Source organism: Odocoileus virginianus, chromosome 26, assembly GCF_023699985.2.
Source record: "Odocoileus virginianus isolate 20LAN1187 ecotype Illinois chromosome 26, Ovbor_1.2, whole genome shotgun sequence".
Taxonomy (NCBI): Eukaryota; Metazoa; Chordata; class Mammalia; order Artiodactyla; family Cervidae; genus Odocoileus; species Odocoileus virginianus.
Window position 1 is genome coordinate 27,022,371 of NC_069699.1, and position 17,061 is coordinate 27,039,431.

General features: G+C 45.5%; 1 protein-coding gene and 1 long non-coding RNA gene across 2 annotated transcripts; one reads left to right on the top strand and one right to left on the bottom strand.

Moving 5' to 3' along the window:
• The first annotated feature begins 1,879 nt into the window (after positions 1-1,879).
• LOC110138606 (uncharacterized) lies at positions 1,880-6,680 on the top strand. The gene is made up of 3 exons (XR_011483697.1): positions 1,880-3,400; positions 4,622-4,730; positions 6,303-6,680. It is a non-coding gene; the product is annotated as an uncharacterized lncRNA (long non-coding RNA).
• A 3,467-nt stretch (positions 6,681-10,147) lies between these two features.
• On the bottom strand, positions 10,148-12,706 carry GPR27 (G protein-coupled receptor 27). Its single transcript, XM_070455683.1, has one exon. The coding sequence runs from the start codon at positions 12,607-12,609 to the stop codon at positions 11,473-11,475; it is 1,137 nt and encodes a 378-aa protein (XP_070311784.1). The 5' UTR covers positions 12,610-12,706; the 3' UTR covers positions 10,148-11,472.
• Between the last annotated feature and the right edge of the window lie 4,355 nt (positions 12,707-17,061).

Below are 17,061 nucleotides of genomic sequence, written 5' to 3' on the forward strand. Positions count from 1 at the left end.
TTCTAGTATTTTTTTAACGTGTCCCCAAGACGATAATCTTTAACAGCATAGTCCTTAAAGTGTGTTTTCCCCTATGTCCCCCCTGCCCAACTTTCAGAGTATACATTTCCCCAGATTAGAGGCGCTAATTAGTGTGCTGTTCTTGAGGCATCATTCTCATTTTCCATCATCCACCACCTCTGGAGATTCCGATTTGACGTGTCTTGGATGAGGTCTGGATGTTAGGATTATGTTTTTAAAGGTACTCATTTCCTTCTAAGGTGCACCCGTGGCTGAGGGCCACTGACAAAGCATGAAGGAATATGTTTCTGTAGAAAAGCTACTGCTTCACTAATGCTGCTTTATGAGATGCCTGTCTAATTAGAAGTCACATGTGTAGCGAAGTGTCTTCGTCTTTTCTTGCAACCCTCAAAAGTAGTTATGATCTCCAGACCTAAACGAATGCATTTTCTTTTTCCTGTCCACCCCACCCATATACTACTTCTAGAGGGAAGTTTGCAGAAGGGTCCCCCTGGAGCACTTTAGTGTCAGTTACATAGCTCATTGGAGGAGTCAATTCAAAGTTCCTTAGAATAAGGGAAGCAGGCCTGGCTTCCAGCCTAGCTGGTCCCTTGGCTTTCCTGCGGACCCTGTGGTGGGGCATGGGGCCCCGGCTTCTCTCTCTTACTCCTTAAATGCACCCTCCCAGGTTACTCAGCTTTCGAACTCCCAAGCAGACACTCCCCTCTACCTGTCCCACTTTCCCATACATCCCAGGATTCTATTTTACTGGGCCCCTAAATCATCACAATGCTTTAGAAAGTCCAATATTGCCACAAACTGTAACTAATAGCTCAGCTAGTAAGCCTATCAATCAAGCATAGGTATGTCACAAAAGATTGAAAGCAAGAAAGTGAAAAATCATGGTACGACCATGACTTCTGATAATAGAATGCACTGGTTTACCTGTATTGTATACATAAAGAGCATGCATCTTTGTGTCCACAGGGGATTTTTATCCTTAACGAAACGTGAATTGTGCCAGCCAGGCAAAACCACGGCCTGATCTTTGGAGTGGCAAGTGAGAAGAATATTTGCAGGCATTTTCTAACTGTAACCCAGACTTTCTCAACCTTGACACTTCCGACTTTCTGGATCAGTTGAGTTTTTGTTGTGGAGCTGCCCAGTGCATTATAGAATGTTTAGAAGCGCCCCTGGTTCCTATCCTACTAGATGACAGTAGTTCCCCTGAGTTGTGACACCCACAAGTATCTCTGGATATCAGCAAATGTCCCCAGGGGTTAGGGACTAGGGTGAATTGTCTACCTGTGAGAACCATTGGTTTATCCTGAAGATATTTTGTATCTGCTTATATAACGTTTCAGTATTGTACAAAATTTGAAATGACAGTATTAAAAAAAAAAAAAAGTTAAGCCTCCCAGTGGGGTTTTAAGAAAAAGCCTATCATTTTGTATTCAAAGTCATGGAGAGGTAAACATTTCATACACTTAAATAGTGTGTATACTGTTTAAAGAAATACCAGTTTTAGGTCAGCTCTTTAGTTTACTGGGTTTCAAGGAAGACATTTTTATATTAAGTCACTCTTTAAAGCTTGAGGGGAAGGGCTCAGGTAAGATAATTTGAGATGTGACATTTCACATCTTCAGAGTGCACAAACTTCCACATTGTTGGAATCCAACTTTTTCTCCTCTTTTTGAGAGAAGTAATTTATGAGAAATATTTTTGCAGCAGAAACTCAGGGCTTCCCAGGTAACACTATTGGTAAAGAACCCACCTGGATCAGGAAGAACCCTTGGCACGGGACATGGCAACCCACTCCAGTATTCTTGCCTGGAGAATCCCATGGACAGAGGAGCCTGGTAGGCTATAGTCCATAGGGTTGCAAAGAGTCGGACACAACTGAAGTGACTTAGCAAGCAGAAACTCTCAAAAACTTTATAGGGAGTATTGGAGAAATTTGTGTTTTATTAAGGGTAAGTCTGAATAACTTTGAGAAGTTCCACAAGTGGAGTTTTCTCAGTGTGACTTGGACCAGGTCTGTCCCTATGGCTGAAGTTGACATGAGTGTACATGGTTCATTCTTCAGAGCAAACAAGCAAAACAATCACTTTTTATTATGGAATTTCTTAAACATCAACAAAATTAAACAAAATTGTTTAAGGAAGTCCCACATCTCCATCATCTAGTGTGTTATCAACAGCAGCAACTCAATGCCAGGGTCATGCAGCTCTACCCACAGCCCACCACACCCTCAAACTGTCACCTCTTCTATCTTGTCTTAAAGCAAATCAGTTTGGTCCCTTCTCTGCAGGGTCCATGGTGGGATGAGATGGCCACAGCCTGTGTGTCAGCAGGAACATCAATCCTTTTTCTTTAAGGTGGCTCTCTGCTTAGATATTGCCACGGTCCTTTCACTGGTCAACATTTCCTCCTAAACATTTCCACTTAAGATATATTTTTGAAATCCCAAGTTGGAGTTTGAAATGGAAGAATAAAACATTTTCAGACCCAGGACATGGATATATGAATAAATATTTATTCTTGTATAAATTTTAAAAGAAAATATTTGCTGCTCAAAGTAAAAAAATTTCAGAAAAATAGTTGCTAACTATGTGTCATGATTGGGTCCTGGGAAGTTAAATGTTGTCTACAATCATCAGTCTTTGAGACAACTGATGTTAATACTCTCATTAATTTTCTTGGATTCAGCTAGAGAGGGGGAAAATCCCTGAATGGAAGTCGTGGCTGGTAGACTTCGACTGTCTCCCACAGTTCATTCATTCTCAAATTCTCTCTCTTTTTCTTTTCTCTCTTCCCTCTCTCTCCCCTCTTCCCTCCTTTTTCTCTCTACCCTTGCCTTTCCCCCAAGAGGTTTTAGCTGGGCACGTGGCCACTCAATATGACATCTAGAGACTGCTTTTACCAGCATCCCTTGCCAGATGTGACCATGTGACTGAGTTCTTAGCAATGGAATGTGGGCAGAAATTATCTGCCTCACTGGCTTAAAAGTAAGTCGCGCTCCATCAGGGAGATGCAGCATTGAATCTGGCTACTTTGGAAGCAGAGGGTGAAGGCAGGGCTAACCCACCAGCGGGTCGCAGGGTAACCTCCTGGGGAAGTCACCCAACAGCCCAGAGAAGCAGTTCGGCCATTCCGACTCAGGGACTCAGCTAAAACACTTGCACCTCCCCCCTAATCAACACAATGGAGTCACCCTTTGCAAAAGAGCATCGTTTGGTTACAGCTGAAACTTGGTTCTGTGATCTTAAGCCTTGGTTTCTGCGTTCTTGTGCAGTGGTTGCCCTGCCCCGCAGATTGGTTTGGGTCTTGGAGCTGATGCTGCCACTCACACACCGGGAAGACGTGACAGGACTGAGAACCCACATCGCAGGATTGCCCGGTGAGGACAGAGCAGGTGTGAGTCAGGCCAGGGGGCAACAGCAAGGCAGTTGGGTTGGTGTTAGTTCTCACTGTGACCAAGACGCAGGGCTGGGTGAGAATCCCTCCCCACTGGGGCTGGCTAGACGGGGTGTGGGGAAAAACAGGATGGAGAGTGTGAGGCTGGAGACTGGTCAGAGTTCAAACATCCAAAGTGAAGTTTTTCTCTTTATCTCAGTCCTGAAAAAAACATCATAATGAGAAACTGAAAACCAAATGGAACAAGAATCTTCAAATCAGAAATGGATAAGCTCACATTCTTTGGTCACAAGAGCATTCACATTCCATACTCTCTAAGAGAATGTATAGAAGTATTTCTTGCTGCCTCTATTTCAAACTCAGTGTGTCCTCTGCCCATGAATTACGAAATTTGGGAGACAGGGAGAGTCACTGAGGCTCATTACGACAGTACATTCTCTTATGACATTTAAATGAATTTAAATCTCACCAAGAGGTGCTAGGGGAAAAAAAAAAAACAACTTAAAATGACAAACTTTCAGTGAACAAAGCTGTTCCTCCTACTAGTAAAAAGTAAAATCATATGCCACTAGCAGAAGACTAATCATGCCTTTGTATAATTGTGTTCCTTTCAGTAGAGGCAGGTATTAAATGTATATCTAAAGGTGTTAAATATCTTTATAAAGCTTATAAAGTAACATACAAATTAAAAAAAAATCTTTTGTTAGACCACATGTCACCCTGCTCATAAAGGATTAGAACAATTATGCAAATCAGGTTCTAGAAATAGCTCTGGTATCCCATAATTCCTCAAGCTAGATATGCAAATGAAATGGATTGTGACTGTGGGTTAAAAGAATTACACATTGTACAGTTAAACTCTTTAGTATACCACTCTTTGGAATGAATACCTGTGACAAGAGTTCTTTCCTATGTGTTATTCCTTTTTTTCCTTCTACTAAGAACATGGCAAATTGACCAGGATTCAGGAAGTATAGGGGTAAAATATATGGGAGGATAAAAGGAAAAAATAAACTTGTTAAATGAAAAAGGCAAGGAAAATTTCATCTCCTCATGTGTTTTAAATTTTATGATCTCTAGAAAATATCTTAATAAGGCATGTATTAAGTCAGTGTTGCCACCTTAGCAGTTTTTCAAAGCCTTTCAAAATTACAGCACATCTGTGTATCTTCAAGAAAATGAAACCGTTTATTGCACCCTCCAGGCTCAACACAGGTTCTAACTGGAAAACAATGTGTGCGTCTCAGATAGCACATCCTGGCAGAAAGTTAAGATTTCCATCCTAGAGAGCTACACAGACTGGCATAACTCAGGTAATGTACTGGGTGATGTTTTTAAATATATTCTCTCCTCTCAGTTTACATGTTTTCCACCTAGAGTAGGTTAGCCACTTAAAACTTAATTTATGAATGACTAAATTATTCCTCCTAGAAGCCAAGTGGTAATAGCTTTAATTTACCTGTCTCCTTAATGTTATGGAGAAATAAGAGAATTGCATTTATGCCTTGACATTGCAACTTCAAACATTTGTGTATATTTTCTTTGTATAATTTGAAGTGACTTGAAGTCTTCAGGCTTTCAGATTTAAATTGAAAGCTGTTTATTTATCTTAAATGCCTGCAACCAGTATAACAGGGTGAACTGAATATACTAAGACTTTTCTTCTCCTTTTCCCTTGAGCAAAAGCACAAAAATACCCTTTTGTGTAGTGGGAGCTGCTACGCCCCCTTCCTTTGGGAGGGGAGAGGAGTGGTCTTCTTGAGAGCTACCTGTTTGGTTTCTATTCAGTTCTGAAATTTTTAATCTAATCTATAGACTCTCCCTGCAAAAAATTTTTATGTAACAAACTTTCTCCATTAAAACAACCAGATCCCTTACTGACCCTTGAGCATTCACATAGAATTGGAACGGAAAACTATCAAGAGACAACTATGTGGTTTTATTTCCCTTAGAGAAATGTATTTTGAAAATGGACCCCAGAGTGAGGAGAATGTGGGAATCAGAAAGTTGGAGAAGATGCAAACTGGACAAATTTTTTTCCATCTTCTGATTTTTTCCCCCACTTCCCTCATCGCGCAACCAGAGGTAGAGTGCCTGGGGCCCTTTCTGGGCAATTGGCTATGAGGTCTCGTTATCCCAAGCTTTTTAACTAGATCTCTCTTCTGGTATAAATTATGTTCTGCCTTGATTTATGGCTTGAGGCACATTTGCCAGGTTTCTCCAGTTAGCTTGCTACCTCATCAGCAAGAAAATTGGACCTTTCTTATCTCCATGTTTCCCTGCATTGCCCAAAACAGAAACCAGCTTCTTAGCGACTTGTAGTACCTATGGATTAGATGAATTCATTCAGGTGGTTTTCCAGATTGCTATAACTAAATTTATCATATCAAAAGTTTAAAAATATACTGATCATGGTAACAGTTTTTGTAAAATGTAATTAAATAGAACCCAGTCTTGTAATAGGTATTTAAAAAAATCTTCCAGATTTATTTCAACCCAAGAGATAGTCTAATCTAGTTTATTATTTTTTCCAGAGCCAGGTTAACCTAACAGTTAACAGCAGGCTGAATGATCTGATAATTGGAAATGTGAATAAATGAGTCTAATATTTTAAAATTTGTGAATACAATTCCAGGATATCAAGCATATCTGTCAAGGAAGTGGAGAGGATAGAGTTGTTTTAAGTATTGTTGCAGTTAATTGTTGCTTCAGATGACAGGCTTTCAGAATATTAGGGACTGAAGCAATAGCAGAGTTTTTTTGAAGACCAGAAATCTAAAATCTAGAGATATGAGGTTGCTTCTTTGGGTAAGTAGCTCAACAATGTTAAATTAAATATCTGTTCTTTTTATCTCTCTGGGCTGCTGTTTTCGCCATGTTGACAGTATCTCTTCTCATGGTTGCAAGAATGCTGCTGTGGCTCCAAGCATCACATCCCCAGCAAAAATATCCCAAAAGGAAGGAAAAGGAAGGGCCAGAGGGCTCTGTTCTTGAGATGAATTAGACCCCAAAAGTCTTGTCCAAGTTGAAGAAAAAGTGTGAAGAATCCCTTGGACTTAGATCAAATTTGCTTTTAATTCTATTTACTCCAGAAACAGCTATTGATAATAAACTATGCAAAAAATATTGTTATCGGTCTAGAATATGAGTGGGTAGAGACAGTTTCCCATACCTCCTTTCCCCCTCCCAGAGAAAGTCTTGAAGTTCCGTGGTCTCAGAAGGTCACACGGTGTGACACATCTACCAGGGGCATGAAAAACAGTATATTAGGTCTGCCACATTTTATAGTTTCACCCACCTGAAGTCAGAGACATCTTGAAATGCCAGGAAGCCAGGAAGCCTGCTATACTCGGTCCACTGTGGCACTCAGATCTAATGACTGTGTTTGGAGACTTAAAAACTTTAGGACCTGCATGGGGACAACATCTCTCTCTCTGTAGAGATTGTTGTTGTTCAGTCATGAAGTCATGTCCAATTCTGTGACCCCATGAACTGCAGCATGTCAGGTCCTCTGTCCTTTACTATCTCATGGATCTTGCTCACACTCAAGTTGGTGATGCCATCCAGCCATCTTTTTCTCTGTCGTCCCTTTCTCCTCCTGCCTTCCATTTTTCCCACTATCAGGGTCTTTCCTAATGAGTTGGCTCTTTGCATCAGGTGGCCAAAGTATTGGAGTTTCAGCTTCAGCATCAATCCTTCCAATGAATATTCAAGATTGATTTCCTTTAGGATTGACTGGTTTGATCTCCTTGCAGTCCAAGGGACTCTCAAGAGTCTTCTCCAACACCACAGTTTGAAGGCATCAATTCTTCATCCCTCAGCCTTTTTTATTGTTCAGCTCTCACATCCATACATAACTACTGGAAAAACCATAGCTTTGGCTATATAGAGGTTAGTTCACCCTTTCTGTCTAAAAGCTCACCCTATATGTTTGAAAACTTAACAGCAGTTGAGTTGGGAAAAGAGGGAGTAAGGACTTTGGACACAAGAAACAATGCAGGTCAAACAAGTTGGTGTGACCCAGTGTGATCTGTTCAGGGCACTGCCCGTGACTTGGAGTGGCCAGATCTCAGGCCTGAGCAGGGAGTGGGAGGAGGTGAGGCCAGCAGGGGAGTCAGGAGCCTAGGGATGCACCAGGATGCATGGCGGTATACACCATGCACCACGAGAGCCCAGCAGAGTGGTGAATGGGCTAAGAAGGCCTTCCAGAAATCTTGGATCTGGGTCCAGCATAAACCTGATGTTTGCCCAAGACCAAGGGTACAGCTGTACAGGTTAGTTATGCTCACACCATCCGAGTTACCAAATATTGTGAATATTGCCTCTGCCCTGGAGGAGCTGGTGAGGGATTCCCCACACAGAGAAGGGGGGTGGGCTTCCTAGGGAGGGTTTATACAAAGGCAGCCAGAGAAGGGAGAAGTGGAAATACAGGGGAGGATGAGGCCAGGGTGTGGAGGGGCCAGACCACAGTAGGCCGCCTGTGGCAGACCAGAAATTTGCACTTGAGCCTATGGGTCGTGGAAATACAGTGAAGAGTAGAAGCAATCCTACCAGCCCAATGATCCCTTCCTGAACCCGGGACCTTGAACCTCTTACAGGCAGGGGACTTGAGGATGGAGATGACTGCTGATGAAACCAAAGACTTGGCAGAAGTGCTTGTGTCATTTTTTATTTCTTTCAAAAGGAGGAAGAAAGAAAGGAAGAAAGAGGGAAGGAAAGGAAGAAAATAAAGAGGTGGGAGGAAGAGGAGGAATAAGAGAGGGAGGAAGGAAAGCAAGAAGAGGAAAAAGGGAAGAGAGGAAAGGGAAAGATAAAAAGGTAGAAACCAGCGAGCAAGACTGACAAGATGTGGCAAAACTTGGCTGAATAGTGGAAATGGAGATTACTATTTATTATTATGATTATTAATTTGTTATTTGCTTCTGCATTTTACTTGAAATAACTTCATTTTTCAAAAAATGAATGGTCAGGTGGAAATCTAAGTAGATAGAAGACTTTCTGCAAAGTGATCTGACCACATGGTATCAAAAAACCTAAAAATGCTCACTTTTGACCCAAGAATTCCATGCCAGGATACGCCGAGAAAGATTTATAGACAAGTCATCCATTTTCTTTTGCTTCAAGTATAGATATAACTCATTTATTTCACCCAGGGAGGAGTGAGAGTGTTTATGCTAAATAAATTTTTCAATTAAAGAAATGAACTATTTTAATGGAAAGTGAAAGTGAAATCGCTCAGTTGTGTCCAACTCTTTGCAGACCCCATGGATGGAGGAGCCTAGCAGGCTCCTCTGACCATGGGATTCTCCAGGCAAGAGTACTGGAGTGGGTTGCCATTTCCTTCTCCAGGGGATCTTCCCGACACAGGGATCGAACCCAAGTCTCCTGCACTGCAGACAGACTCTTTACCATCTGCACCACCAGGGTCTCCTATTTTAATGGAACTCTTCCCCAAATACATTGTACCTGTCCTGGTACAATGAGTATTCTGAAACACAACTGACCTTTTCCTGATGATTTTGTATTAATGTGAATTAATAAAGTACAGGCTTAATAAATTCAGTGTTGAAAACAGCTTTTGAGGTGCGAGGGGATTTTTGCTCCTGCACAGTACTCCCCTGGACAGCTGGTTTCTCTGCCTCTCTTGGTTCTTTCTTCTTCCTTGACAGTTCGCTGTCATTTCTCACTACCTGTCACCTGTGTCCTCATGAGAAATCTGTCACCCAGTCAGAACAAAGCAAAACGAAACCAGATCAAGTTGGTACACATGGTAAATCCACGTTTGAGCAGAGGCCTGCAAGTCTGCCTCCAACTTCTGGAACCTTGTTAAAAATGCTTTTTTCTGGCCCCCCCCTCAACTCCTAATAAGCATGTCTGGACCCTGCAAGTACTTAAGGTAGTAATTATTATGAATGTTAACATTTGAGAATCCCTGACTTGTAGATTCTCCTATGAAAAAATACCCATGAACTCAAGGCCATATAAAGCCCGCAGGATGCTGAGCCACTGGCCTGTGGGTTGCACAGCAGTTAGCGCTGATGGACCGGTCCCTGTGCCGTGGCAGGTGTCAGAAGTTCTGAATGGCACACGGGCTTTGTGACTTCTAGTTTTTGAACTTGGATCACTTAGGTGGGTAGAGGCTTGGATGAGGAGATGCTTACTTCCTGGACCTGACTTCAGGTAAGCCGAGATATCTGATGAGTAGCCCCTGGGTAATTAATGTCTACCTGGTCTATGATCTGGGGAGAAATAGGCTAATAATTACTCATGTCTTCCAAATATGAGACTGTCTGCATAGACTGATTGGTATTTACAGAAAAAATAAAATTATGCTGACCATTCACCTGAGATAAGCTGGTCACACCTGCTTCTTATGACTTCATCCATCTTGGACTGAATATTTAATAGTTTATATTTTGCCCAACTGAAATTTCAATATATTTATTGCACCTGTTAATTATTATTTTATCAAAGTGATTACTCTGCTCATACTCATGTTTCATAGATTCATTAAAAAGTTCTAAAACTATATATATACTGTTTCTTCCCTTTAAGAGAAGAACTGCAGATTTTTTTATGTTGCATTTTAAGTAAACAAGCCTCTAAATGTCTTCGAAATTACGGCGAACTAAACAGCATGCACTAAAAGGATCACAGAACATGAGTACCTTACTTAGAGGTATATTACCACCTGTCAAAGCCTCAAACAGCAACAGCAACAAAAACCCACTCCAGAATGAAAATACTGGTATATTTATATAATGCAAAGAGAAATACAGATATAAACCCTCAAAACGGAAGATACATTGATAAAAATGTAGCATTGTAAGCGAAAAAATATTATACAGTACTTGCAGAATTTAGTCTTTCAATTTAAGGTTACAATGTGCCTAACAAATAAATAGTATTTAAAATTATAGTTCTCATTATTAATTTAAAATAACCATCAGGAGAACAGCACAGCTTAACCTAGCAAACATTTTAAGGAAATGCTTTGTCTCACAGAAGCGAGTATCATTATAGTCCATCCATTTATACCATGAACAAAAGAAGAACAATTTTCAAAGTGGAAATCAGTTTCATAAGACAGAATAAAACTGGGCTCCTCAAAGCAAAAACTGTTTCCATAAAGTTTTTAAATTTTTATTGGCCAAAAATACCTGAACAGTTTTGATGTAGCACTCTGCTTGTCTCCGAGAGCCCTCCCAATCCATCAACCACAATCAGTACATACAAAAACATGCAATACTGTATTTTCTCCACACCATTACTAGCCAAAACACTTTTTACTCTTTTGAAAGGTACAATTTTACAGAAATGTTTCCACTTGAGATTGGTATAATACAGAGAGCAGTTTGTTGCTGATGGGCATTTCCTAGTATATAAAGCAAGGTAGGAAACAAATCTTACTTGTGTTGTTACCTATTAAAAATGACTTCCTTGCTACTCTCTCCCACCTCTGCTCTTTAAATTCACTATCAATACTGAACAAAGTTCTCAACGCCTTCCAAGAACCAGAGCAGTCCAGCTGACCCCAGGCCGGCAATTCAGAGGGAACTCGAGACAACTTTCCCTCTGTCTCCTGCTTCCAACAGAAGACCCTCAAGAAATCGAACTGGTGAAGCCCCTCTGGGTTCCTCTACTTCACTGCAAAATGTAATGCCACTTGAGGTTGTCAAAAATAGCTTCTGTAGAAAACTGGCCATGGTCTTTAGGAAAGGTTGCATGAAGAAAATTAGCCTTTATTTAAAAAAAAAAAAAAAGTAACACATGGAATAAAAGACATCAGTACAAGTACAAAGACTCCAGGACCTACATCCATGTCAGGATGAAAATATATTTAGAAGGACAATCGCAGGAGCTGGGGTGGGGCTGGGACTTCGAAACCCTACCCCTGTACAATTGGAGTCTGTACAATCCAAGTGATGATGCACTTCGAGAGTCGTTTTGAAGGCAGCGTAGAAAATTAAAAAGGGGGCCGAAGGGGCAGAAGAGACGTCGCCATCCAAGCCAAAGAGAGAGGCCAGGCTGGGGTGCAGGTGGCGGGAGGGCCACTTATAAACCGATGCCTTTCAAGTCGCAGGGGAGGGTGGCCTGGGTGGCCTGCGGGCTCTGGCAGCAGGGGAATTGGGCGCGGAAGCAGTCCCTGAGCTCCCTGTTGAAGAGGAAGCACACGACGGGGTTGATGCCGGCCTGCGCGAAGGTCAGCCACACGGAGGCCGTCAGGTAGGCCTGGGGGACGGCGCCGGGCCGCACCAGGACCCGCAGGTAACTGGCCACGACGTAGGGCCCCCAGAGGAGCAGGAAGAGCAGCGTGACGGCGTAGAACATCTTGCACAGCCTCTTCTCCGTCTTGAATTCCTCGAGCACGAGGAGGCGGCGCGCGCCACGACCCGGCCCAGCCGGCCGGATGCCCACGAGGGCCGGCGGCGTGGGCCCGCGGCCGAAGCCGGCCGTCCAGTTGGCGGCCGCCTGGCCGGTGGCGCCGGGGCCGTGGAAGGTCCAGTCGTGGCTGACGGCGGGCACGAGGCGCGCGGGCCGCATCTTGCGGCGGTCGTGGATGAAGAAGAGCAGGCGGAGGTAGACGAGGTGCGTGGCGCCCACCACCACGGCCAGCAGCAGCAGGAAGCCCAGCGCGCCCGGGGCGCCGTCGGGCCGCTGCTCCAGGGCGCACGGCGCGTCCTCGTCGTCGCCGCCGCCGCCGTCCAGCACGGGCGGGAAGGCCGCGGCCAGCGCCAGCGCCCAGGCGGCGCACACCAGCATGGCGGCGCACGGCCAGCCGGCCAGGCGTTCGGCGTAGAAGCGGTGGTGCGCGATGGCCAGGTAGCGGGTGACGCCCACGCCGAGCAGCAGGAAGGCGGCGTGGAAGCAGAAGAGCGCGGCCAGGAAGGCGAGCAGCTTGCAGCCCAGCGCGCCCGGCGGCGCCCCCGCGGCGGCCGCGGCCCGCCGCGCCGCCAGCATGACGGCCGGGAGGCAGGCGAGCGCGCGCAGCCCGTCGGCCAGGCACAGGTCGAGCAGCAGGTAGTACGGGGCGCGGTGCAGGCTGCGCTCCCGAACGATGAGCAGCGCGAACAGCACGTTGCCCGCCAGGCTCACGCACAGCAGCAGGCTGAGCGTGGCCAGCTTGAGGCCCAGGGCGGCCGCCTCCCCACCACCGCCGCCGCCGCTGCCCGGTTCGCTTGCGTTCGCCATCGCGGCCTCCCCGGGCCGGGCGCCGCGCTCCGCTCCGGGGCCGCCCCCGGCCTCTCCGCTCTGCAGGCCTGCCTGCCGACCGGGGCTCGGCCACCTGCGAGGGTCCCCGGCGAGCTCCCGGGCCGGCGGGGCTCAGCCCCCGCCCGGCTGACCCCTCCTCGGCTCCCCGAGCTGCCGCCGCGCCGCCGCCATCTCAGGAATGGTGCGCGCAGGAGGCGACGGCCACTCCCTGCGCCTCGGGCGCCGCGGGCTTCACTGCGGACCGGGCCGCGCCGCCGCCCGCAGCCCCCTGCATCCTTCTCCTCCTCCTCCTCCTCTTCCTCCGCTGCCGCCGCCGCCGCGCCTCTGGGTTCTGCCCCCCGCCGCCGCCGCCGCCGCTGCTGCTCCCGCCGCCGCCGCCGCCGCGGAGCCCCCTCCCCTCCGCCGGAGCGCGCCGCGTGGCCGCCGCCGCCAGCCCCGCCGAGGCATCCTGCGCCGCCCGGGCCGGGCTGGGCTGGGGGCGCCGCCGCCGCAGCTGCGGGGCCGGGAGGCGGCCGGGAGGGAGGCAGGGACCAGGACGCGAGGTGGCGACAGGTCGCGTTTGGCCCCAGGTAACGGGGTCCGGCGGCGGCGCCCGGCGCCCGCCCTGGGGTCACGGTGGCCGTGCGCGGGGTGGTGGGGGGAGCTTGCCTGGGATGCTAAGGTCGGGAGGCTTCGTGGATTGGGGCGGGGGCGGTTGACAGGAGGATCTGGGATGAACTCTCTACCCGCAAGCTAATGGTGATTAATAGTCGTCACCATCATCATCACCGCAGCACTGTAACCTCTAGTATTCAGGTCAGCACTAGTGTGGGTGCCCGTGTTCTGGGGAGCTTTACCAGCATTAGCTCCCTCCGTGTTCACAGTAACGACAAAGTTGGTTCTATTCTTAAACCCACTTTCTATCTATCTGAGGAAGCAGGGGCTTGGAGGTCAAGGGAGTTGAAAGCTGGTAAGTGGTAGAGCTGAGATTCAGATTTTACTCAACCTGATGTCCAGGGCTGCACTGAGCGAGTCTGAAGGCTACACTGCTCTCAGTCTCATTCACGGTCCCAGTGAAGACTTCTGCTAGAGATAAGAAATTCAGCATTTTCCCTTAAGTGATTTGGAAGGTTAATCTCACGCCGCCTTCCTCCCAGGATGTGAGTTTTCTGGGTTAGCCTGAAAGGCAGCCTGTTCCTGTCCTCAGCTGCACCGATTCACTCCCATCCTTGCAGGGGCTCTTCCCTCTGCCTGGGCCAGCCCCTCAACAGGTTCCCCATCCTCTGGGCCATTTTTCTGTCCAGGCTAGCTTACCGTGTACCACTGCCCGTTCATTTCCTTCTTAGCACTTAATATTGATCTTTAATGTTTCAATTCATTCCTAAGCTTCCAGAAGACAAGGGACTGTGTCTGATTTTTTGTAACTCAGTATCCCCAATGCCTGGGATGGAGGAGCCAGAATTAAGACACAGGTTCTTTCTTAGGTATACTCATGGATTTTTTGTTTGTTTGTTTTGTTTTGTTTTTTGCTTTTATGCAGAATATGATTTATTGGCATGGCTGGCACCTTGGCATTTCCAGGATGATACAAGATCAAAGAAAGCCTTGTCAGGCTAAAGAGTCTAAACTTTAGTCTGTAGGCAGTCAGGAACCCTTGGAGGTTTTTGAGGAAAGTGGCATGATAAGAAAACTACCGATGTGCACCAGGAGGATGATTTTGGCAGTAGTTTTTAGGAGGAATGACTGAGCAGAGTCAGTAGGTCTAGTCCAGATCCTTAGATTTCAGTGAGCACAGAAATCACCGGGGATACTGTATGATTCAGGAGGTCTGGATGGGGCGAAGATGCTGCCTTTCTAATAATTTCCTAGGCAGCACTAATGCTTCTGATCTACAGACCACACTTGGAATAGCAAGCACCTTGAGGGCCTTTGACCTTTTGTAAAAATCTAAGTGATGGCCAATGAGGGCATGACTTAGGGTCCCTAAGTGCCCAGGGACACGTGGCTGACCAGGCAAGTCTACAAATATTTGATTTGTTTATAGACAATAGAAGTAGATTTTGATGGTATTTGGCTAGGAATTGCATTTTGATAATAGTAGCTTAAAAATGTACAGGAGTTAATTTTCCTTATGAAACAAGAAGTGTGGAGGTCAGTGGCTGCTGACATTGAATTACTGGCTGAAGGACTAAGTCTCTGAAAACCTTTTAGCCCTTGCCTCATGATCGATAGGCTGTTGACACCCCAGCCATTCCCTCAGCATTCCGGGCAGAAGGATGGAAAAGCAGAGAAGACCAAAAGTGTTCCCGCCATCTAAATGGGCCCCCTCTGAAGAGTTTTCTAGAAGTCTTATATGATGACAAGCAAGTCGGTGGTTATCACTATCAGCATAAGATACTGGGGAATGATTTTGTTCTTTAATTTTTTTGAACCAGACACATAGCTGCAGAGAATGAGCTCCAGCCTTGATGTGGACCTTTGCACTTGGGCTGCATCTGCCCAGAGGAAGGGATGCCTTCTTTTAAGGCACACAAAGTCGCCAGCTCCGGTTCCTTTATGACAGTGTTAAGGGCAGCCTGTGTTTCCTGAACACATGCTGTGTGCTATGCAGTATGCTGAATATTTGATGTGTGTTATCTCATATAGTTATGATAAGGGCCATTTGTGGTAGATACTGCTATGGTTACCATATTGTAGATGAGACGGAGTGGGTAAATAACTTGTTCAGGCTTTCACCAAAAGTAAGAGAGATTGGAAGAGATTGGGATTTGAAGAGAGAATGTTTGACTCTAGAGCCCGTGCTCATAACCACCATATGTACTGCCCCTTTATCATAATGGCAGAGAAAGTTATTAACTTTCTAAAAACAAGCAACCTACTGATACTCATGTGCAGGTGTGAGTACTTGCTTAGTCGCTTTAGTATTGTCTGACTCTTTGCGACTCTATGGACTTTAACCCACCAGACTCTTCTGTTCATGGAATTCTCCAGACAAGAATACTGGAGTGGATTGCCATTTTCTTCTCCAGAGGATCTTCCCAACCCCAGGATTCAAACCTGGGTCTCCTGCATTGCAGGCAGATGCTTTTCTGTTGAGCAACCAGGGAAGCCCAGTGTTCATAGACACAGAACTAAAGCCCCTTCAAAGAGGGGAGAGATTTCAAAACCATCTAATACAGCATTTGGATTGTGTAAACTCATACGTGACTTAGTGGGCAGTACAATCCAGGTATTCTTGCTCCTCAGTTAGTACCCTTCCCACTTTGATGAAATCTTCACATGTAATGAACATATGACATTTCACTAAACCTCTTGGAATCTCAAATGTTCCCATTTATAAAAAGAGAAATTGGACCAAATGATTTCTGAGGGTCCTCACCTTTGAGGTGTAGTGTGTATATGAGAAAATGAAATTAAGTGTTTGTATAATCCTGAGTGCTGAGAGATTTGTTCTTCAGAAATGGACCCGAAAGAAAAGACATTAGTTCTCTATAATTTAGATTTCTCTGGTGTTTCATACTTCTCTCTGTGACTTAACATACTTCTCTTTGGGATTTGGTTTAGTCATCTACCCAGCTTCAAATAGCAGAAGCAGCAGTAGAAAATATAAAAATCGTGACTCTCAAAGCATTCATATGCCTGCTTTTTTCATTGTCACCATTTGTTCGGGAGATTAATACTTAAGGAAGAACTATTAACATTTTATTGCTGGAATCAACTACTTTCCTTTTATTGTTTCTAGGAAGCTTCATACAAGAATTTAAAATAGTTTCTCAGGTACTAAGTTGAATTGAATGCCAGCATCTCAAAGCATAATAGCTATGTGGGATTTTTCACTATAAGGAAAATTTTGCTTATAACATTGTTTTTCCTTTGTCCATAGATGGAAAAGTTGAGATTTCCATCCCAAATTAGCTCTGTTACTTCTTTGCTGCACAGGTAGATGTTGTGTGTGGTAATGGAAATCTGCTGTTTGGAAAACTGGTTGACAGGCCTTGACAGATTCAGTCAAGGGCACAGTTCCCATAATCATGGGAGACTGTTTGGCTGACATCTCCTGTCCAGCCTCAGGCTTCTGGCTTCTAGTCATCTGACAGGGCGCACTGAACATCAAGTTAGAGAAGGTTGGTTTGACTTAATTGCATCCCAACTCTTAGAAAACATGAACTGAAGTCTGTGCCCAATTGGTATTGAGTTATCAGAGGATAGCCATCAGTTTGGGCTCTTCACGGGAGTCAGTTCTGACTTCAAGACTGAAAACGAACTTGGAGTTAAGTATACCTTAGTTCATATCCAAGTCCCGCTGATTATTAGCATGCATCCCTAGGGGCTTCCCTGCTGGCTTAGATGGTAAAGAATCTGCCTGCAGTGGCTTCTCTGGTGGTTCAGTGGTGAAGAATCCACTTGCCATGCAGGAGATGCAGGTTCTTTCCCTGGGTTGGAAAGATCCCC

Bases quoted from the DNA above. Each gene is read 5' to 3' on its own strand.
- GPR27 (XM_070455683.1), bottom strand. From the start codon at position 12,609: ATGGCGAACGCAAGCGAACCGGGCAGCGGCGGCGGCGGTGGTGGGGAG.